Genomic DNA, 22,848 nt, shown 5'->3' with positions numbered 1-22,848 from the left:
GTAGATTCGCCTGTCCCCATTTGAAGTCCCTCTTTGTGGTGGAAACCTCCAAAGAGTCCACTTAGCAAGTGTGAGAGTCATATTAGTCCCACTGAGAACAGAGATATGGTTCAAAGAGAGAGAGAGAGAGAGAGAGAGAGAGAGAGAGACAGAGAGAGAGAAGCCAGAAGGAGAAGGCCCTGTGTGCGTCCGCCATCGCCCTAAAATCTCCTCCTCTCACAATGAGCGTAGATGCTTGAATGAGATTCGGTTCAGCCAAAGTGGAACTGTGGAAATCTATCTACTGATATTTCAATCCTGGTCCCCAACTCGAAACAAAATCCCCACATGGAAACAAATGTCACAGAACCCAATGCAGTCGCTGCACTCCAGTGCTCTAGTTTTTCATAGCGTTTGTCATTTTAAATATTGAGCAGCTTGTCACTTGAGGTTACGCTCACGGAACAGGTGGAAAGGAAAAGGGAAGATCCCAAAGGATGGCGGGAATGTATGAGCCAGAGTGAAAGGGTTTGAAATGAAACCATTGTTAATCAGGAAAAGGCATTTGGTGGGGTTGAGACCCAACTGGATGGATGGAAGTGAGTGTTACAGTGTCAGGTGTAGAGGCAGATGGCTCCATGCATCTGATAGGGATTGCCAGCAGCCTGGCTCTCTTTCCCATGGGCCCTTTGCATTAGTCAGAAAAGAGGGAATGGTCCAAGATGGCTGGGTTATTATGAGGCAGGGGCTGTAGGCTATTAAATATTATATAAAATTTTGATACATTATAAAAACACACTTATCTTGGATAGACTGACTATTAAAGGTATCAAATATAGTTCACCCAAAAATTTTAATTATGCCATAATTTACTTATCCTAATATCATATTAAACCTGTATGATTTGTCTTCTTCAAAAAGCTGAAGAATGTTTCAACAGTTTTGGTCTTTGTAAACAAAACGAAGTATCATTCTGTGTTCCAATGAAGGCAAGTCATACAACAAAATGAGGTTGAGTAAACTTTTTGATGAGTTATTCCTTTAAAATGGAGAGTATTGGATTAGGTAGAACATTGAAGAGCAATACTGTATGTGGATTAGGGCTGCACGATTAATTTAAATGGAATTGAAATCACGATTAGACAGAAGCTGCGATTGTCATGTGTATCTCATGCGTAACACTCATTTTACATACAGAACACAGAGAAAATGACATGAATATGACAGTGAACAAATGCATAAAGCGCATCATAATTTAAAATCACGGGTTTAAAGTTTAAAGCCTTCAATTTACACGGGCTGACCATCACGCAAAGAGCACGTGATCATGCTGGATAAAAATGCACACTTCACAAGTTTGCAAGGTTTGTGAAATTAATTGTTCATAGGTCATTCAAAGATTTGTTTAAATTATATAAATGCGTATTTGCTTAAGGCTGATGGCAAATGAGAAAGTATTATAATGTTTGCCTTTCTATTACTAATAGACCTAATATAAAAGCAATCCTTATAATACTTTCTGTATACATGAATTCCTTTGTTTAACCATTCTATCAGATTATTAGACAGACTTCTATCCATGTTAGACAGAAATGTTAAAGATGACAATGAACAAGAGAGAGAGTGTGAGCACTGTGCGCGCTCAGAAAATAAAATAAAAGTCCTGCCTCGAACACATTGGCCAATCAGAAAAACTTATCACCCAATGCTGATATTTGAAAAATACCAAATATCAGCCAATATAACAGCCTTGGCAATATATTGGTCGACCACTACTGCAAAAACAAAATTCACATGACAATCACATTCGATTAATCGTGCTGCTCTAATGCGGATGTGAAAATAAGAGAGAAGTTATTTGGTAATATAATAACAGAACCATTAAGATCCATTAATTTTTCCAGTACAAGCCTTGCTCTTCCGTCAAATTTCCAGCACTCATATACCAGGCAGTTTCCTCCTTCTCTGATGATCTTTAACAGTTCTGCTAAAGTCGTATGACTGCAATACAACACCTAAAGCCTGACCTTTAAGTTCTGAGATAACACATCCATGCTTCATAGCAAACCCTGGCATGAAACAACATACAGAGTATCAACACAAACTAATGCTCATACGCTTGTTTTTTTCTAGTCTACCAGCCACACAATGTCTTGGATTCATAAATGCAGGGTGCTAAGGCCAGGTAATTCTGCCAGGAATGTCAGGAAAGTCACTCAGGCAGAAGTGAGGAGGGTGGTCTGAGTTGGCATCAGCTCTTTAGGGTTGTCTACCGCAATAAGGATGAAATGTTTTACTCTATATCAACCTGAAAACCGAATCCCCAAACCTCCAGGCTGCGGAAGTGTCAAAAGAAGATACTCCATTGTGTCGACACCTTCAAAAAGAGCCACGAAAGAGAAAGGGTGAAGGAAGAAAATAGCTGGGAACTCAATGGCCAACTAAAAGGAAACATTTTCTTGTAATGTAAGTGTCCACTGGGACACCAATTAACAAAGTAAATATTTTAGAATGAATAGAGAAAGCTTAACAGAAAATTTAGTTAAACACTAACAAATGAGTGTGCAATATGGTAGCCTTGGTAGAAAGCACATTTGTAAAGTTTAAGAATTGACATAAGCAGTTGGCTGCTGGACATTCAACTGAGTACTTTAAATCAATTGTTCATCTTAACAGGAAATTTGCAAGTCATGCAGGGTACTGGAAGAGTGGGAGTCGTTGTCCTGTTTAAGATGTCAGTGTATGATCGAGCACTCGATAAAAAGGGAGTATCCGAGGTCACTCTCGGCCAATCTGAAGTTGATGGAGTGGTGCAGTGATCCTTTCCTGTACCCATGCAGGGAAGCTGAGAAAGGTCTGGCTATTGATTCCTCGGGCAACAGATGGCCATAGCTAATCCCTGTCTGTGTCCATGCATTCTCCTGATGCTATCCATCAGTAAAAAAATAAAAAATATATATAAAACTAAAAAAATATAACAATGTATCCTTTGTCATCTTCTTCTCAGACTCTACTTCAAAAGAACAAAGTTTGCTACCAGCAGTCATTTCAAAAGCTTTTCTTGATCTCCAGATGATTATTCAACCATTTTGTTCTTCTGAGAAAATAATCTCACAATAAATCAATGAACAAAGAGGGTCTTGCATGGACATGAGTGACTATTTTAGGAGTTTACAGACGGGCAAACAGCTTTGGAACTAGAACATCCGATCCGAGTCTCGAGGTAATTAAATACTTCCTTTTCAAGAGAAGCAAAAGACAAACTCTTTTAGAAAGAGGTCACACTTAGAGCAGGGACTGTTTAGTCTTCGAATTAAGCCATTTGGATCTTGTTCCCCAAGGTGTTCTCAACTCCTGACCTTGATTTGGTAAACTTGAAACACATCCAAACTTATTTCCTTTCCATTATCTGTGAATTATGCAAACTATGCACATAATCTGCCCCACTTTGCAGAATCTGGGCGCTCAAATATGCTCTGATTGTTTACCATCCCTAGGGAACCAGAGATGCACAGAGGAAACAACCGAGTCCTCCTCCCAAGGAGCCAGACACAAACATTCACAACCACCCACACCGGACTAACACAGTCGCCTATGAACAATGAAAAGGGGGAGGGGTCTTCTGATTTTCTCACTAGGGTCAACCGGGTCTTGCAAGAATTAGATAAGTCAATCAACGGTCAGTCTAGGGCAAACTCAGACTCAGCTGCATCTAATATAATTTGCTGAATTGCATTGCACTAAACCACTTGAAAAACATCTGCTGATCTTTCTCTAAGATCTCAAGGTAGGTCTAAAGCCAGAGGGACGAGACCAGAGAGTCGCAAAGAAAAGATCCAAGACTTAATTAGCCTGACCGCACTATGTTGGGACAACTGAAAAGTCCCACAGGGTCCACGTGAAGAGTCCCTCAGTGCTGACAGGTGCCCGCCAGGACACAGAGAGAGGGGAAATTAATCTGCTAACACAAACTAATCGCCCTCAGGCCTGTGTTTTCTGTCAGTGGTAGCGACACAAAGGCCATTGATTTGAACCCTCTGAGCGAAAGGAAAGTGGTTTTGACGGGTTCCCTGCTGTCAGACATTTGGGGTGTTTGACTTCTAATCCACCCTGAGGGGGTTTCAAATGACCACACAAAGCAGCATGTCTATTCATTCAGTGGTTTAAAGCAGTATATCACCATTTTAGTGAGAATATGAACATTTCACAGAAACAGCACAACATTTTTAAAGCTCTCACGAGAAGTGTTTCTGACTGAATTTAGCTAGACTGAACATAATTACATTGGAGTTTTGATAATTAAATTAACAATAAAATATACAGCAAACTCATTAGATGAGCATTCAGAGCCATCTGCACCTCATCTGACATGCAACAAGACATTTGGGCAGATATCTGTTGTCTCCATTTGATGAAGACATTTCATTTACATGCCACTCAGTTTCCAACAGATGAGAACAAAGTATTTGCTTGAATTTGAATAATGGATGTGCCTAAAACAAAGACAGCGGAGCTACAAAGGGTTTCAGCCTGAAAAGCACACAAACCCCTCCAATTTGGGCATCAAAACCTCCAAACCCAGGAGATGAAATAAGACCGCAGATTTACTGGGTAGACTGCCAAGATGTTTGAAGCAACATTTGGCTACCAAGGTTACTGCTGAAAAACTATTTTTCTTTAATTTAAGCATTTTTTTTTAAACAAATTATGTGAGACCATGCCATTTCGGACCATTGCAGGGTTTTCAACAGCAGTGAGTAATGAGTACTTTGTTGATCTTTCTTAGGATGTAGACCAGTGATAGAATGAGCATTTTCGATATAAGATTGAAGATAATCATTTGTACTAAAATGACTGATTTCCTTTTGGCAATCACAAAACTCCCTTGTTTCAAACTGAAAATTTATAGGATCAGTTGTAGATTGAAGGCTTTCAAGGAATAGTTATCACAAAAATGAACAACTATACGGTCATTCCAAGCCTGTATGACTGACTTTCTTCTGTGGAGATAAAAATAAAAATTCTTTCATGTAATGCCAATAAATGACAACACTTCAAAGATGGCACAAAATCAACATAAAATTAACAAAAATAGTCCACGTGACTTGTGTGTTATTTTCAACTTGCCTGAAGGCCTACTATACCTTTGTGTGAGGGGGAAAAAATTTAAGTTATTATTCACTGAAGATTGTGACATCTGCCCTAGCACTTCTTGGCAAGTTCATGGGAGAATCAGCCATACACAATTTGTGAAAAAGTGAGTCTGAATTAAAATACAAAAAAAAAATCCTAAATGAAAGGCTTTTTTTTGTGTGTGCAGTATAAATACACACACACACACACACACATACACACACACACACACACACACACACACATATATATATATATATATATATATGTTTTTTTTCTCGTAATAGCTTATCAGCCTTATGGGACAGCAAAGTGATCACTTGTTCTAAACTTCGAACCATAGAATGCTTCCAAACCCACATACTCTAAGTTAGCCTACTTCATTTGAAAACTTAATAATATAATAATGCATTATTATTAACATAATCCAAATGTAGGCTACCTAGGCTACACTTCTCATGTTGTTATTGTCATGTGACAGTTGACGCTGGTAATTCACAGGGTAGGTCATTCAGGTATTGTTCACAGTGTTTCATGAAACTGCGCATTCTGTCATGCTCCTGATTTCTGCTTATAATTCAGCAGGGGAGTACGCAAATTGGGACACGGTGAATGATTTGTTCATGAATCAGACTGATCCGACTCGAGAGTTCAATTCACTGACTGAAAAATTCGGTAGCAGCGTTTAATAAAGCGGATGACGGGTGGATAACGACTAAAATTTGGCCTGTTCCTTACATAAAACTATAGCGTGGCATCAGACGACTTGGAATATATAGGCCTATAACGACTCGTGTCGATTACTTTTGTGTGTTACGGAAGAATGTAAGTCATCATGAGGGTCTGAAATTAAATGAAATGAAGGGGAGTAAATGAAGACCTTTTTAATTTTGAGTGAACTATCGATCTATCAAGTTTTAAAGTGAAAAGAAAATTGACAAAGCGAATAAATATTCAACATTTTCACACAAATCACATAATGTACAACTACTAGAGTGCAATCAAATATATTGTTAAGGTATTGTAGGATGCTTTTTATTAACTCCCCTATTCCCAAACACTGGATTGAATAACACTAACGTTACTAAACTCCCTTCTGATAGGCTATGTGCATCAGCAGCGGCACATATTTTAAAACCAAATAAACTTTACCTAAAACAAAGCAGTTTCACCCTGCTTTGCTAAAAGCATCTTTTGTTAAAACAAAAAACACGCGCTGTGGAGCCGGATAGATCTGTGTGGACAAAACCCACTAAACTCCGAGGAGTTTGAGAAAAAGTTTATTTCAGAACAAGTTCAATTATACAACAGATAGATTCAGTTGTTTGTCATCTTACCTCGCCAAGCACGAAACGACAATCCAACTGAATGTGAAAATGAGACAAAGCAACGATTCCTTGTGTCAATCCACGCGTTATTTCCCAAAGAGACGCGCCTTCCACAATAGAAGCGCCACAACTCAACACAGGACGCAGCGAGAGGCTGACTGACAGCCCCACCGGCACAAACCCCGCCTTTGCTGCTCGCTGATTCGCCGTGGGGCAGACAGAGTCACGCCTCCTGTGATAGAGGCGTATCATTTGCTATCTGGCCTGTCAATCTCGCCCTGTGACTTTAAAGGGGCTGTTTGGGGCAATGTTGTGAGACTTTTGTGAGACAAATGTATGTCTGACAAGCAGAAAATCGCATTTACCGTGCAAAAGATGCAGTTACTACCGTTTTTATGGATGAATACGTTCAAAAAAAAAAAAGTCCACTTCTTAAATTACATTTTGATGTATGCATTTCTAAATTGTAAACACTCATTTAATCCACGAAATTGCCTCAGAGTAAAAAGCACATTATGTATATTAGACAGCAATTAATAATGAAGAGATGACGTTTAGCAAACAAGAAAAAGCTTTGACTTGGTCACGCTAACTACATCATCATGATCACTTGAACTTATTCGTTATGAGGAGACATTTTTGCTCTAAAGGATATTTTTGGTGATTTTCACACATCAAAAAATATGATTCACATATACAAGTGACCTTTGAAAGTATAAACAATTTTAATGAGGATTTGCTTAATGTGTTTGTTGCCTAGAGGCAAAATTATGCAACAGTGGAATGGATGTGAATCCAGTGCATAATGCATGGAAATCATTATTGAGTATTTACACAATCCCTTTAAGTCTTTGGTATTAATTAAATACTGCATTTAAGTATGTAGGCTACTTAACATTTACATTAAAGTAAAAAGTAAAAGAAATAAAAGTCATATACTGTCATGTAAAGTCATTTTACCATTATGGCATCAACAGATTATATAATCACTAATTTTCACAACATATATTTGTTTACACAGAATATTTGCAGTCTTTGATGAATTTCGTTCCATTGTCACACAGTGTTCCCTATAGGTGGCATGAAATATCCACTCCCAAATATATATATATATTTTTATGTATTTGTAATTTTAGCACTTGTGATTGTTATAAAACATTTTCTATATAGCATTGCTTTCGTAATGTGTGCAAGAGAGGGCCAATTTGTCATAAATTGACTTATGATCATATTTAAGCCTCATATTATTGGCATGAACAATCTTACACGCTCCAGTAAAATGCCACGTTATTTTTAGGTCTGATGGCAGCTACCCTGTGACGTGTGTCATCTTATAGCCTGTCAAGAGTTGTGGTTCCAAGACTGTAAAGTGCTTTTACAGTGACCTACATTTATTACGATTTATTACATTTATAAGGTTTTCCTTACCTTAAAGCAATCAGCATATAAATCACACTGACATTTATGTGGTTTCAGTTTTATTTTGTGCAAAATAGTGAAGAACATAATCAACATGACCACACAAAACAGTAATAATCCCGTCAATTACACATATGCACCACAATAGTGATTTACAAACTGTTTTCTCAGATGTACAACTTATTGCATTGGAATCTGCTTATAAAGGAGTGTGTAATTCATATGCAAGGCTTTTCATCCATGTTTATTTATTATTTCCACAGGATCAACAGGATGAGGTCTCTGGGCCTGCTGATTCTGTTGTTAGCTCTAAATAGGTGTGCACAGAGGTGCCTTATATTGAACATGGGTTGACCATTCATTCCTCTGTGCTTACCAAATGCTGCACAGTACGCATAAAGCGTGACAAGGGCGCCATCTGGAGTTTGCCAAAGAAATTTCAAACCGCTATTGTGAATCTGCAATGCATTGTCTATTACGTGATCTTAGATCAACCTTTAGAGTTACATTTACCACTATGATATAGAGAAGAATACAACAAAAAAAAACCTTCCGCATACTAAATGTACAGCAGATAAATGGCAAGGTGTCCAAAACGAGCCCATCCATGAAATAATCCATCTTGATGGGGTTATATCTCATCCATGGAGTGGGTGGGCTACCTGTCCCCTGTTGGTTTTGATTGATAGTCCTGCAATTAAAAAAAAAAGAAAGAAAAGAAAAGCAATTAACCTGGCATTAAAAAAGGAGACGTAATTGTTCTTTTGTTTTTCATTATAAATCTGCATGTGTCATATCATATACTCATTCACATACTCGATTTTAAGCACATCTAAGTCTAAAGGGAAATACTGGCCTAATTTCAATAGCTGTGTGTTGGGCCCAGCACAGCTGTCAAACATGGCAATCAATTTAAATGTTATCCCCATGAGATATTGTCATTATTACAGCCTCGAGTATTTGTCAGTGTAATAAAGGCCATATAATTTCATGATTAATAACTGGAGCATAAGAATAATGCAGTTACAGACACTGTCGTTTTTTCTCTCTCTTCATCCAGAAATACAGGTGTCCCTCCATTAAACATCCATGAGCTCTTTATCCATATTAATGCATAGATTGTACTTCTCCGTTGCAACTCTCATATATTATAGATATTCATAGCTAGCTCACACACACTCACCCATAATTTGCCCAACAGATGGAGCTATTTGCTAATCACATCACACTTTGGCAGGTCACATAGTCTGGCCACTGGTCATTAATATAAATATGGCAATAGTTAACCATATGATGTTAAATCAGTGTCTCCTAAGAATAGCACTACTTTATTGTTTTATATTCTATCAAATCATTTTTAGTGTTGACCAGTCAATTAGACAATATTTATATGTGTTATGTGTGTTGTTATCCTCAACTAAGCTGAATTTATTTATCAAAAAATATAGTAAAACAAATAATAATATTGTGAAATATTGTGCTCAAGAAATTGTGCTTTGTTATTCAGAGTTGAAAACAGTTGTACTGCTTAATATATCTGTAGAAAAGGTGATGCATTTTTTCAGGATACTGTGGTGAATAGAAAGTTTAATAAGCATTTATTTGAAATATAAATATTTTCTAACATTACAAATGTCAACATTATTTACAGTCACTTTAGATAAATGGAATACATCCTAGCTGAATAAGGGTATTAATTTCTTAAAAGAATAAAAAGAAGAAAAACTTTATCCCAAATGTCTGAACAGGAATGCATAAAAGGATTATATTGGAGCAAATTGTAGTCAGATTTTAAAAATAAACATAATACACCAAAATATTGAACTAATTCAATACTGAAAAAAGTTGTCCTGCTTAACATTTAATAATAATAATATAAAAAAAACATTTATTTGAAATATAAATATTTATAATAGTTATTATAAATGTATTTACTTTCACTTTTGGTCAATTTATTAGGTTCATGATGAATAAAAGTATTAATTTCTAAATTCAATATCAGTCATTAACCTTTATTGTAAGAATCCTCTCCTGTTTCTTCATCCGTATTTGTTTCCACAGTACAGTTGGAAGTGAGATTACCCACTCTTCCTCTCCAGATATCTTCCAGTTCCTCTTCCTCCTGCTGGAATAGCCAGTGGCCTGGCTTAAGAAGCTCCTCCATGCTGATGTCAGGTTTCTCTGCACAGTCTACACTTGTCTCTTTCATTGTATCACTGAAACACACTGCACAGTCCCTCACACCACAGTTTATGATGCGGCCACTCTTACGAGAGACTGGGCTTTTAGGGAACAAGTTTGTCTTCTTGTGTTTGGATGTGTAATATAAGTGGCCATTCAGGTCTTTAATTTTAGTGTAAACACTTAAGCAATTGTGACCACCTGATGAAGAAGGACACAGAGGCCTACAGTGAGTGACCAAGGTGGAGCCATTAAACACTGGAGAAGAGGCTTCATGATGGCTGGAGGAAACATTATCAGGTTCTTCATATTCAACCAAAGTGAAAACCCTCAGAACAGGTTCCATGCTTTCATAAACTTGGTTTAACTGTTGGGTCTCAACCTCAGTGGTTGGTTCTTCTGTACTGCCCAAATCTTCAATATGAAGGTTTATTTCAGTTTGTTTAGTATGAATCACTGGTTCTACTTCAATTTCTGACAGTGGTGTTCCAGCCGAGGGTAATGTTTGGTTGTTTGAGTCATCATAAATCTGGACAGGTTGAATCCCCTCTTTATTTTCCATGTCCAAGACACTTTTGTGAAAGCACTTGGGAAGATTGAAGCTAAGAGTGGATCCCAGAGACAAATAAGAGCAGGTGTTTTTAACTGGTCCACTTGAAGTCTTGACAGCATTAGGGAAATTGTCTTCTGGAAAAGAGTCAGTCTTGTTACTGATGACAGAATTCACCGGCAACATGTTTTTTTCGATGAAAACCTGAAGTTTGGAGTTTAATTGACTTTCTTTCGCTCCCCTTTCTCCTTCTGGCCAAGTGTTACACCTTCGCCTGAAAATGCTTGAAGGTTTGCCAGACCTTTCCGATCCTACAGTGCCATGCAGAGAGCTCCTTCGCTGGATTTCCTCCTTACATTTGATTGGCTCTATCAGCTTGAACAAAGAACTTGGCTTGAATCCGTTGTGACTGTAAACATTTTGCCAAAGAGAGGAGAACGATTGAACTAAGGAGGAACCTGATGCAGAGGTTCTCACGTCCTGCCCTGCTGCATGTGTCGAGGATTCAACCTCCAAGACTCGCCCTGTGGATCTGTAACTATCCGAGACATGCAAATACGTGAACACCTGCAAAAGAGAATTGAATGCAAACCTTACAATATTATAAAACCAAACTCACGGCTAGTTGATAATGGCCCAAACACATTCTGAAAGCATTAAAATTGAATGCATACGTACACAGCTGTGATGGCAATAGCCGAAGCATGACTAATACGACTGCATGCCAAGTTAATAAATCCTATATGGCATATAAAGGCTTCACAGCGAATTATTACAAAACACACCACCAGGAGGCATTTCAAAGCCACGCCATGGAAACTAAATCATGAGGTCATTGTTTTACCACATGGGACAGGATGCACAGAGCCGGGAGAATAATAAGCACATGCATGTCTGGTTTGTGTGCAAGCTTTGAGCTGAGTTTGGAATGTGTCTGAAGTTAACACACTATTCAAAGTCATACTTACTCTATGAGTGACTTCATTTGGCACTTCATGCCTCAGATGATCGTCACTTTGGTTTTGGTTCATTTCTAGATTGTTGTGTGAAGATTTTTGCTGACTGTAGTTCTGACTGTAGATTTGTGACTGAGGTTTTTGCAATTGATGCTCTGGATTTTGCATGTTATCAATGTCTGGTGATAGCTGCAGATATGTTTGTTTGTTGCTGTGGTGCAGATTCTCTGGTAGGTGATTGCAAATTGATGATTCAATGTTATATGTGGACAATTGGCTGGGTATTTCCTCTTTGTTTAGTGACTGGTCTGGTTCTCCTTGGTTTTTGATTTGCAACTGTGGAAGATTCACACAAGACGACATCTGTTTGGTCTCTTTACTCATGACCAATTCATTTGGCCATCTCAGCTGAAGCATTTCTTGTGCTTCTTGCATTTGCATTGACTTTTTGTCTTGTGATTGAAATCTGTTTCCCTGAATGCTGCTTGCTGACTCTTCAAGTATTTCATTATTGTTGGGTGACCATTGCTTTGTCACTTGGTTGATGCCCGAAGACTGTTCATCAAAGCTCAAAATGAGACAGATGCTAGAGCCTAGCGATGTCTTTGAAAGGCAGGACTCCTGACTAACAAAACCGGACATATCAGGCCTCCCACTCTGTTGCTCAAAGTTGTTTTGAGAGGGTTGTGTTTCAGTAGCACTTCCTTTGACCTCTCCATTTACAATGCACTGACTATTAGAAGGTATTTTGAAAGGCATAGCCTAAACAAGAAAAAAATCAAATGGAAAATTAACTACAAAAATTATTGCACAATTTATTTATCCATTTCAAATGACAAATTAATGCATGATTCTGACTGGTCAACTGAAGAAATTTGATTATAAAAGATTTCAATATAGGTGTGCAAAATTGTGTTTCATATCTCTTGCATGACTATTTCTTCTTAAACAATAAGGCTTATTAAAATTAACCCCTTCAGGGTAATACAAGATCCTGATGGGGTTAATTTTGCCATTATGATCACATGACTGTACATTTTCCCTGATTTATTTTAAATCCTTATTAAATGATGTTGAAAAAATTCTAGAAACCTGCTGTTGAACCAGATCGTTTGTTGACTCTGGTCTCCCATTCTGGTTTCTTATAAGCTGCTCTCTTTGAGCATGCCAGTTCACCTGGATCCATCCCAGCATGCTTTGTAACTCATCTGTTCTCTCCTTGATCTGAAGACAGGAAGATTATAATCAAGAAAACATCATAACGAACATTCTGCAGTTGGACGCTGCATGTTTAGACAGCTGACATCGCTTTTAGATAACCATGTGGCAGCTGTAAGTAAATCAATCACACACTCACAATGTCTTTAAACTGACTCTCATCTTGCATAAGCATTTGACCAGCTGCAGCTAGTTTGCTAAACTCATCCAGCTTTGTTTCAATGCTGTGCTCAATCTCTGCAACTTTACTCTCTCTCCAAGCAGAGCTACCAGCAAGGATACAGGATCTGGTGTTCTCCGTCCACGTACTACAGGGCACAGAAAGAGCGACTGTATCAAAATATCACATTAGTCCCAAACTAAATTAAAATAGCAAAACCACAGATGGGAAAGTATTTCTTGCTAAAGTTGTTGGCATTAAGTATGAAATATTCACTAGGTATAATAACCCAAATTAGTCAGACTTTCTCTTCTCACATCATGGCAAGATAGTTTTCAAAGTAGTCCTGAATTTGGTGGAACTTCTCCAGGCGCCCTCTGTTTTCAACCATGTTGCGGCCTACTTCCTCCCAAGCCTGCAGGATCGCCTGAACCTCTTCCCTGAGAAGGTCTCTCTGCTCTGGGGGATGAACTTGTAGCTGACTGGCCAGTCTCTCCATCTCTCTCACCTCTCCCTCAATGATATTATAATGAACCTTTGTGGGACAAAAGAAATGCATTCTATAGCAGGATGTTCATCACTTAAAATGTCAAGCAGAAACTCACTCAATCAATTTCAGGGTGCAGTTTAAAAACTAATCTTTTATGAAGGAATCTATAAATAATTTAATATTGTGTTTAATCTTTTAATACCTAAGAAGCTGGGCCCATCTTTAACTATTGCAGGCAAAGTTTCATTCCTGATCTAAGGTCATTCAAATAGTGAATAATATCTATTTATATTCAATTAGTAAAGGTTTTTTTTTTTCATTATGTGACCTCTAGGTCATCCTGCTGCTCCTGTAGTCCCTGCAGGCCACTGAGCTCAGGGTCACAAAGCACAGCCATATCTGTTTCTATGTCCAGGAGGTCCATACTGAGCTCAGCACAGCAGCAGAGGTGCTGGTTTATCCGCACTGTTAGAGTAGATAGCTGAGAAAAGATACATATTTAAATTAAATGTCAATTGGTTTCATATTTTATCATCTAATTCAGTGACATTGATACATTTGCCTTAAATAAAATTAAAAAAAAAAATACTGTGCAAACCATTCCATTATTCTTGCCATTAAATGTAATAATTCAGTGAGATTTTTGTTTGCACGAGGAGTCTGACAGCAGCCAGTGCTCCACACAGAGATCTGATCTCATCATCATCAGTCTGTCTGGAAAAACATGAAGAAACTGTGGCAATGTCTCCAAAATACTTCAAGAACCCTGCAAAGCTACATTACTGTGCAAATTTTTTGCCGTCAAAAAATAATGTCATAAATAGATTTTATGAATTAACTTATATTAACTTAACTAAATTAAATCAACATTTGGTGTGACCACTAGCCTGGTTAAAACCAGACCCTTTTCAGTTGAAACTCTCTGTAGAGAGAATTGAAATTCGCCGGAAGTAGTCTGGGTTTTCCCAGGCTATGTGACCACACTATGTGTTAAAAAAAGCTTTTGTCCTAGGTGCACTTGGGCATTGTTTTTCAGGCAGCTTTGCAGGTAGGTTTCTTGAAGTGTATTTGGAGACATTGCCACAGTTCTTCTGGATTGAGTCTGTCTCAGTTTGTTCTGTTTCTTCATGTTATTCCAGACGGACTGGATGATGATGAGATCAGATCTCTGTGTGGACCACTGGCTGTTGTCAGGCTCCTTGTGCAAACAAAAATCTCACTGGATTATTACAATTAATGGCAAAAATAATGTTTGGAAATGTAAACTGATATTTACCACTGACACACTACAGCAAAACATAGAAATAACTGACTTAAAACCTTTTTTTGTTGTTGGTGAAAATACTAGTGGCCTAAGATTTTTGCACAGTCCTGTATATACATCGTAAGATGTTATTAAAGTAATTTTTGTGATATAAATGAGTGAAATATGGTGCTTTTAATTTATTTATATGTAAATTTCTAATATCACGTTGATATTGAACATTGCTTTGTGAAACAAGCTCTGAGCTTTGTAGCTTATTTTTTTACCGAGCTTTGTAGAACATTAGTGATCTGGTCCTGCTTCTGGGGTCTTTCTTGTTCAGATTGATGGCTCAGTAGATTTAGTGACATTTCTGCACCCTCAGCCATTTCTTGCCTATACAGAGATCCAGGAACATCCTAAAGCAGATTTACATCAGTGTAATTGGTCCTGCATTCATCACATTTAAAAAAAAAATCATACACAAACACACCATGCTATGAGCTTGAAATTGAGTAAGCTACTTTTCTTTTATTCATGTTCAGGTTTTGGTATCATTACAGTTTAATTAAGGTCATGATGCTTGGCTTACCTGACTTATTTTGTGACAACCACTGTGATCCAGCAGTTCAAGGAACTTTTCGAGCATTCCTGAACTGCATTCCTCTACATTTTCTGAGAGATGGTTTGAAACTGTGAGATCTGACACCATCTGTGCAGCTTTATCTCTTGATTGTTCTTTTTCCGCTGGTTCAGTCTTATTGTTTTCTCCATATTTCTCCTGCAGAGCATCCCAAAGGACCTCCACCTGGCTTAGGAGCTCCTCTATTTTGTAGTCTTTCCTTTGCTTTGAACAGTCATGCTCTTCAGTCTTTATTCAGTTTACAAAAAAGGATGGAAAGAGATCAGTGAGATCATTTACATATCAGTTTAGTGCACTGTTATGAAAAAAATATCTTGAAATTGTATTACAGTTCCAGTGGATGCTGTCGACTCCTTCAACAGCTTGTGTCTGAGACAATCTTGAGAGGAAACAGGGGTTGTCTGAGCCCTCTGGCCGATACAGCTGCGAAAACGTTATGTGTTAATGAACACTTCACTCAACAACTGCATCTTGAAATCCATTGCATGAAATGACATCAGACATTTATGGATCATTTACTTTATCAGTCATCAACAGATTCATTGTGAAATTAAAAATTAATTGCACCTCTTCCTGTCCTGTTTTTCAGAGACATTGTCCAGCTTGGAACAGCTGCTCTCTGACAGTGAGTCCCGACTGCCTACAGAACATTCCTCAACCGGACTCCACATGCTATGTGTCCACAGACCTTGAGAGCACTGCACAAATACATGTTCAGGCATAGATTAAGTTTAATCATATACAATTCACGCAACTCATGCATACCGCAGATATAGGGGTGACATCTTTTGATTTGGGTGGTAAGAAACAACCTAGCCTCAGTTTAATGCCTCAGGGTAAAAGATTGTCTCACCAAACAGAGAATTCAGACCAATCAACTTTTTTCTATGTGGTCATGACTGGTCATTTATAATCACATGCTTGCAGATGTTTTTGGAGGCACTGTAGCTAACCTCAAATCCTCGGAGACGGTTTTGCTCTTCTTTGACGTCTTTTCCCATTACGCTGTTACCCTCATTTCTAGCAAAGCTCTGTGAGTCAGGGCATGTGGTTAAAGGATCAGCGGGTAACACTGACGGGCATTTTGGAGAAACATCTGTCTTCTGGTTCCTGTAGAAGTGGAACTAAACTTTACCTCTAATGGTACCACTGGGGCATCATTACTCTTCAAAACATTTCAAACATATCATGACATTTCATCATCATATTAGACCATACAAGTCAGTAGAGTGTAAATCTTTAATGCTAACAACTTGCAGATTGAAAATATAAAAATATCCACAGAACACTAGCATCATATCTTTGCAGGTTATGTAACTCTGGACAAAATTTTGCAGCAATTGTTTTAGGGGTGGGAAGATGTTATTTTCGGCAGTCTTTGTGAGCAATGATGTCACCTCCCTCTTGTCTGGGTAGCTCATAGTTAGTGATAGAGGGATGTATCCATATTTTTGTTGGCTGCATGTAAGCCAATGCAGCAGCTTCTTTTTTCAAAAATGTTGTGATAATTTTTCCATATTTAAAAAAAAAAATTATTATTATTTATTGTTCGCGAATAACAATTGGAGATAGAGAGAGGTCTTAGCCCCATTATCAAAACCTATTAATACTGGAATATGTAATAATATTTAACATTCCTTCCTGATTTTCAAATTGTTTCCAAAGTTATTCAGTTTCTAGTAATTTATTTGTATAATATAAATATACATATAATATATTTTGGTCCAACAAATCATTTAACGCCACTGGGAGATTTTTGTGTATGTGTGGTCTTGGTTAGTTTATTGAAAATTTGGGGGGAGTGGGGGGTGGGGGTCTTGAATCATGATTTCTGTATGAATGCATTCTACAAAGATTTTACAAAAAAATCTACAAAGATCAATTGGACAAATTTTGTGTAGTACAAGTCATAACTACACGAGTAATCTTTTACGTTTTCCAAGAAAAATAAAGTAATATAAAATGTAACAAAAAATTATTTTTTAAACTAAAGTCTTATCAATATATGTATCTGCTAAAAGTGAATTTTCAATAGCCTCAGGCCAAATAGAATTAAAAACTAACACAAAACTAAAAGGTAAGTATAAGAAAGTTATAAGTAGGGCTTATTTTACTCTTGTTTGTTGTTAAATCTTTCTGTATCAGTCTGAAATTGTTGCCTTAGTAGTGAGATTTATGACAAAAATTCAGACAGTTATTTTTCATCAGTTCCTTCCTCTCTGCACGGCTACATTCCTCTAGATGCGGTTTCACAGAGTACCTGTCTCCCATCATCATATCTTCATACCATACATATGAGCTATTCCTCACATCTGCACCAGAGCTGAGGCTAAATCTTCTTCTGTTACAGCCTTTGTTCATCCATAACCACCCTTTCTTTCCCTCTATTTATTACCCTGTCTGTCATTTATTCCCTCTGTCTTTCTTTTCTGACACTTTCAGAAGTCATACTATTCAGTAGAGGCCACATTTCAAATCTGAGTTTCCATAATGGTGTGAATATATATGTAATTCTGTGTCTAAAGTGGTTGACTGGTCTATGATAAGAGCTATGATACAATGTGATATTTTGTAACTTAAAAGGGTTACAGCTTTTTTAATAGAAAGATTATCTAAAAATCACTCAATAAGTATGCAGAATAATATTTGTGTTAGCTCTTAAGTGACATTTGTCTTCCTGGATACAGAATCACACTTTAAATGGACACAAAACATTACATAAACTGGCAAATGCTTAAACGAATCAATGTGTGAAACCAAATATGTAGCATTTGCGTCAAAACAACATCTACCATCTATGATCTAAGACTCTGCAATAGGTCAGTATCAAAATAAAAGACCATAACATTACATCACTTCACCACATTGTCAGCTCCACTCCTGCATTTTGACAAGTATGGATTCCATTTAAGCATGATTTCATTTACTATTCCAAGCCTTGAATATGATATCACTGCGCTCAAATACTTTGTTTACTATTGTTTTTTGTTCACTGGAGGACAATGGGAGTAAGTGGACTTTCATTTACCGGAGAAAGTCCTGGAGAAGTGCCCAGTTCTCCTTCACCTCGGCCTGTTTGCATGTAACTCTTTTGGCCAGGGTTGGGTGAAGAGTTGACAGGCAAGACGCAGACTCATTCAGCATCTGGAAAGAGAGTTGTCCAGGGAGGGGTGGGGTCATGGAAGGAAATGACATCATTCATTTGGAGTTAATTTGCTACAGTCTGTGTGTGAGACTACTACAACCGTCTACCGTCTGGTTGAGTTCAAAATCATATATAAAAACACAAAGTGACTGTGGCACTGTGACACTTTTTTGATGTTCTCAAATTCAGGTTTACATAAGGAGACAGTATGTCCTCTAATGAGATCATGGGTTGACTTACGTTGATCTGACAGGCAATTTCTCTGGTCTCTTTGTCGCTTTTTTGGATGTCACCCGCCAATACACGGTTCCTCTGCAACGAAATTCATCCTGGATCAGGACTTGTATTACAATCATGATTTATAAAGACAGTTTGAGGTCTTCTCTAAAAGCCAAAACTAATCAACCCTTGTTTGCACAACCTTGCTGTTGATGGTGCCAATGATGCTGTCGGCTTGTTGGTAAAACGACGAGACGTCTAGAGCTAACATGAGATCCTGATGATAGTCCCTCAGGAGTGACCTCAACTTCAGCCACCTGTAGAGAAAGCGAGCATTTTGTGTCACTAACAAAAGAGTAATAATGCTCTATGCTCCACTGTGCCAGGAAATCTTACGATTTGTCAGCGTGGTCCCCCGGGCTTTGTCGTCTTCTAAACATTTCCAATCCTAAATCTACAGCATCTGTCTTCTTCTGAAGAGATCTTTTTGGTTCCTCCTGGCAGAGGAGATGAATTAAGAGTACATGAGGTAATGTTACAAAAAGACACATTAATAAACAAAACAGAAACATCATTATGGTGCATTTAACCTGCATCAAGTCCAGACTCGTCGTCAGTTGGATGAGAGAGTTCTCAAAGTCTTTGAAATCTCTCCTTTGGCTGTGAGACGTGTCCTCCGGTTGATCATGTGGGAAAGTTGGCATGCTGTAATCATACTGAAGGTTCCTTATCTTTCTTCCTATAGTCCATGGATCAGTCTGTAAAGATATATAGCGGCTAGAATATGAGCTTTACACTGTGTTTTCAAAGTTGTAAATTAAAGAATGATTATTGGAGTACATTTCAGTTTTTCACTTGAAGTATTGCATTATTCAGTGTCTACTTTAAAGTTTCACATTGAATTCAATGTGTTGCTAGCCATTCTGAGTGAAAATACCTATTTTATTAGTTTATGTGGATTCAAAGTTTTTTGGTGACACATTTGAAACTTTTTTTAGCTTCCTAATTTTGAGAGTTTTTATTCATTTATCTTTCATTTAAAAATATTTTCATTGTGAGTTTTTTTTTTTTTTGTAGCAGTAATATTCTATTATGGTTTTCATCTGTACTCTTCGCCAAATCCGACAGACTATTTTTCCAAAATGTCTTACATCATTCTATGTTGCTGCAACTAATTCGATTTGTGCGCCAAGTTCTGGTTCTTCTGCAGTTTCTCAGCTGTTAGGCAATAAAAAAATGTTGTTTGTTTGGGTACATGAAGTACAGATTAAGTACTGAATTGATTCAAAAAGATTACTTACAAGATGATATGCCAAAACATTCTCTTCAGAGGTATCAGATATCTCCACAGTGAACACTTCATGATTATGCACCTGTGTTTAGGACAGCCAGGGGATTTTTATGATGCATTTTAGAGGGTAAAACACAATAATAGCAGGATCTGAGTCTGTTGGCCCACCAAAAATTCACGAGCCTGCAGCAAGGTGTAGTACTGCCAAATAATGATCTCATCTATCAGAGGTGGTGTTTTATCTTGCAGATCTTGCATTGCTTAACTTGCATTCTGCACCACTGCGATGACTGCATCTACGGACATGGTTTTAAAATTCTTTAAGTGTGCGCAAACCACACCTTTTGCCCTTCAACATTTAGCCTATAGTTTTGTTTTACCATTTATACAAAAAAAAGAATCAAGTATAAGTTGTGGAATACTGTAACATAATGTGGCACTTATTTATCAATAAAGAACATCACAACTAATAGCAAACATTATTTTTTATCATTAGTGTCTGATCATCAGTTTAGACTCAGATCCTTCCCTGTGTGTTCCAGTTTGGAACTACTCTCCATTTTTATGGGGAAATTACCAGTTCATCTCGACTGTGGGCTTGTGTAATGAAGGGCCTGGCTATGACCTCATCTCAATGAGCACAGTGTGCAAAACTGTAGTAATCCACACAGATTTGTCTTTCTTTTTTTTTTCTCTCACAATAAGACAATGTGTTCTTGTTGTACTCATTTGTGCTATGAGAAGCTACATTTCAAGTTTTGCAGTGAGAAACTCCTCGCAGACATTTGTGGAGACTGTGCACGGGCAGGCAGTAACACTAACAATTTAATAAACAGCTCATAAAAAATGTTGAGAGACTGAGAGAATAACAAATATGGGGCTGGTGTTTGTGCTGTTGGTTTGTGACCTCTGTGAGAAAAAAAAGGCAACTAACTAAAAATGTTAACATTTGAAAAGTGTAGAGTTTGGTTTGTTTCTGTTCGTAAGTCTATAATTGAATTCAGTGAGAATCATTTAAAGTGGGATATGTGTGTGTTATATATATGTTATATATATATATATATATATATATATATACATATTTTATATTATCATATATTATATAAATATTCTTTATTATGTAAAGAATTAAATATATACATATATTTTAATTAAATATTTGAAATTAATACATGTAATTATATATATATATATTTTATAATTTATATTAATTTATAATAATTTATATTCTGTAAATTAAATTATATAATTATTATTTAAAACACAATAAACCTTTTGGTTATAATCTTTATTTTGTTATCTAATGCAGTCATGTATCATCTTTAAGTTTGAAATTAAATGAAAGTATTGAATGAAATTATAAAATATTAGCTATAATTTTATATGATAAAGCTGTAGAAATATATATATATATACTCTCTCACACAAACACAACTTTATCATTTACAATTATAACTAATATTTTATAATTTCATTAAAAAAATGAATGACTGTAATATTTTGTAATATTACTTTAAAGTACTGTTTTTTTCTCTAAGCGCAAAGCAGCAAAGAATTTCTAGCTAAGGAATGTATTGTCCACCACATGCAAACAGAGCAGTTTTGCTCACCTCCAGCTGTGCACCGTGCTTGTCACTTTCCTCAACAAGAAACAGATTTTCAGTAGAAGTACTGGACTTGTTTGTCTCACAGTTTGTCACATTAAAGCCAGTGACAGTTTGGTTTTCAACATTTTCACACATAGCTATCTTCTTGATGGATCTGGAGGAAGCCGGTGGGGACACAGAGTCCCTGTCATCTCCCTCTTTAATATCGTCCGAAAGTCCCTCCACAGGTGTAGATGTGGACACTCTGTCCTCATGGAAAGGAGAATTGTCATTGTTTGAGTCGTTTCTTAGTTCACAGCAGTCCAGAACTGGTACAGGAAGCATGATGCTCACATAATCCAGACATCTGTTTTCGGATGGGACAGATAACTTGGTCCCAATAGTGAAAGGTTGGATCCTCTTCATTGCTGTTCTTGCTTTAATCATCTGATCGAGGAACAAATAAGCATAAAACAATAAAACACCATTCTAAATGTTTAAAAGAATCCTCCTTCTGGTACATCCAATCAAGTTACAACCCTGAGTAAACCAAGTCAGTCCACGAAGCTAAAATGGTCCACTCTGAAGTCTTCTGAGACTCTGTAGAAAGACTTTTGAGATGCAGACTGCAGGAACTGTGGAGAACGTGACTCCAGCCTCACTCCTGCACAGACTTTGAGAAAAGCGAGAGGGGGGTGAGGGAGGAGAGGAGTAAGTGAGAGTTTAGGAGAAACAGGGTGAGGTCATCACACTCAGTCATGGCCCCATTTGGAGAGAGAGAGAGGGCTGTAAACCCAATCTGTAAAAGCTTCCTCCCCAAATAAGACGTAGCGGGCAGATAAGAGTCAGAAACACAAAGTCGAGCCCTCTCTGAGGCCTTGCTTCTCGACAATGATGTCATATATTTTTCCTCAGCTGTTCTCTTTCACTTTCTTTTTTTTTTCTCATGCATTCCTTTTGTCAGATTTCATACAGCATGCAAGCAATTCACAGATCTTTTATGTTATAGAATATTTGGTTAATCTAAAGATACATGTGCTTGGATGCTTCCTGCAACAAGCTTCCTGCTAGGTGAGTAGATGCAGGAGGCTGTAAGTGGTTTAGACAGTGGTTGCCTCATACTATTATCTAAATGTTTACAGAGCAGCAGCAGGGGAAAACATTGCACATTTTAACTGTGACCCTCCTCTGATTTAAACCAGGTGTTTTTGTGCAGTGTGTTGGAATAAGCTACTGTGTAGCACTTGTCTAAAAGGATCAGTTTTATCTCAAAATGCTGATGGTCCTGACACTTCATTAATTAATTA

The 22,848-nt window shown here is 37.4% G+C and overlaps 4 protein-coding genes across 6 annotated transcripts in view; all 4 read right to left on the bottom strand.

The window, feature by feature from the left end:
* LOC132119586 (signal-induced proliferation-associated 1-like protein 2) overlaps window positions 1-6,599 on the bottom strand; it is a 62,645-nt gene extending 56,046 nt beyond the window's left edge. For 2 of the 3 annotated variants that reach the window (XM_059529674.1, XM_059529676.1), the window contains exon 1: window positions 6,450-6,599. The gene's annotated coding sequence lies outside the window, so the exon portion shown is untranslated. The remainder of the gene's footprint in view (window positions 1-6,449) is intronic. The other variant, XM_059529675.1, reaches the window with a different exon arrangement.
* Window positions 6,600-7,901: 1,302 nt separating this feature from the next.
* On the bottom strand, window positions 7,902-12,304 carry LOC132119585 (putative leucine-rich repeat-containing protein DDB_G0290503). Its single transcript, XM_059529673.1, has 3 exons — window positions 11,559-12,304; window positions 9,870-11,157; window positions 7,902-8,550 (listed from the first exon to the last, which is right to left on the bottom strand). The coding sequence occupies exons 1-3, from the start codon at window positions 12,186-12,188 to the stop codon at window positions 8,498-8,500; spliced, it is 1,971 nt and encodes a 656-aa protein (XP_059385656.1). The 5' UTR covers window positions 12,189-12,304; the 3' UTR covers window positions 7,902-8,497.
* A 218-nt stretch (window positions 12,305-12,522) lies between these two features.
* On the bottom strand, window positions 12,523-15,984 carry LOC132119202 (uncharacterized). The gene is made up of 9 exons (XM_059528995.1): window positions 15,868-15,984; window positions 15,630-15,723; window positions 15,250-15,528; window positions 14,945-15,076; window positions 13,743-13,895; window positions 13,242-13,459; window positions 12,904-13,072; window positions 12,639-12,770; window positions 12,523-12,540 (listed from the first exon to the last, which is right to left on the bottom strand). The coding sequence occupies exons 1-9, from the start codon at window positions 15,969-15,971 to the stop codon at window positions 12,523-12,525; spliced, it is 1,299 nt and encodes a 432-aa protein (XP_059384978.1). The 5' UTR covers window positions 15,972-15,984.
* Window positions 15,985-16,134: 150 nt separating this feature from the next.
* On the bottom strand, window positions 16,135-22,365 carry LOC132119073 (uncharacterized). The gene is made up of 7 exons (XM_059528825.1): window positions 21,566-22,365; window positions 19,255-19,422; window positions 19,061-19,161; window positions 18,867-18,981; window positions 18,686-18,757; window positions 18,329-18,444; window positions 16,135-16,410 (listed from the first exon to the last, which is right to left on the bottom strand). Exons 1-7 carry the CDS (start codon window positions 21,986-21,988, stop codon window positions 16,194-16,196), a joined length of 1,212 nt encoding a protein of 403 aa, XP_059384808.1. The 5' UTR covers window positions 21,989-22,365; the 3' UTR covers window positions 16,135-16,193.
* Window positions 22,366-22,848: the final 483 nt, after the last annotated feature.

This window comes from Carassius carassius, chromosome 38, assembly GCF_963082965.1.
Source record: "Carassius carassius chromosome 38, fCarCar2.1, whole genome shotgun sequence".
Classification (NCBI taxonomy): Eukaryota; Metazoa; Chordata; class Actinopteri; order Cypriniformes; family Cyprinidae; genus Carassius; species Carassius carassius.
This window is presented reverse-complemented; position numbering and strand designations above follow the sequence as displayed.

Excerpts from the sequence above, each read along its gene's own strand:
- LOC132119585 (XM_059529673.1), bottom strand. The coding sequence starts at position 12,188 with ATGTCCGGTTTTGTTAGTCAGGAGTCCTGCCTTTCAAAGACATCGCTA. Across the intron at positions 11,158-11,558 it reads CAAATGAAGTCACTCATAGA|GTGTTCACGTATTTGCATGT; the intron begins GTAAGTATGACT and ends TCTCTTTTGCAG. Across the intron at positions 8,551-9,869 it reads AGAGGATTCTTACAATAAAG|GACTATCAATCAAAACCAAC; the intron begins GTTAATGACTGA and ends TTTTAATTGCAG.
- LOC132119202 (XM_059528995.1), bottom strand. The coding sequence starts at position 15,971 with ATGTGGAGTCCGGTTGAGGAATGTTCTGTAGGCAGTCGGGACTCACTG. Across the intron at positions 15,724-15,867 it reads GAAAAACAGGACAGGAAGAG|CTGTATCGGCCAGAGGGCTC; the intron begins GTGCAATTAATT and ends ACGTTTTCGCAG. Across the intron at positions 13,073-13,241 it reads GAAAACTATCTTGCCATGAT|TACGTGGACGGAGAACACCA; the intron begins GTGAGAAGAGAA and ends TGTGCCCTGTAG.
- LOC132119073 (XM_059528825.1), bottom strand. The coding sequence starts at position 21,988 with ATGATTAAAGCAAGAACAGCAATGAAGAGGATCCAACCTTTCACTATT. Across the intron at positions 19,162-19,254 it reads CGAGTCTGGACTTGATGCAG|GAGGAACCAAAAAGATCTCT; the intron begins GTTAAATGCACC and ends CTCCTCTGCCAG. Across the intron at positions 18,445-18,685 it reads AAATTGCCTGTCAGATCAAC|ATGCTGAATGAGTCTGCGTC; the intron begins GTAAGTCAACCC and ends CTCTCTTTCCAG.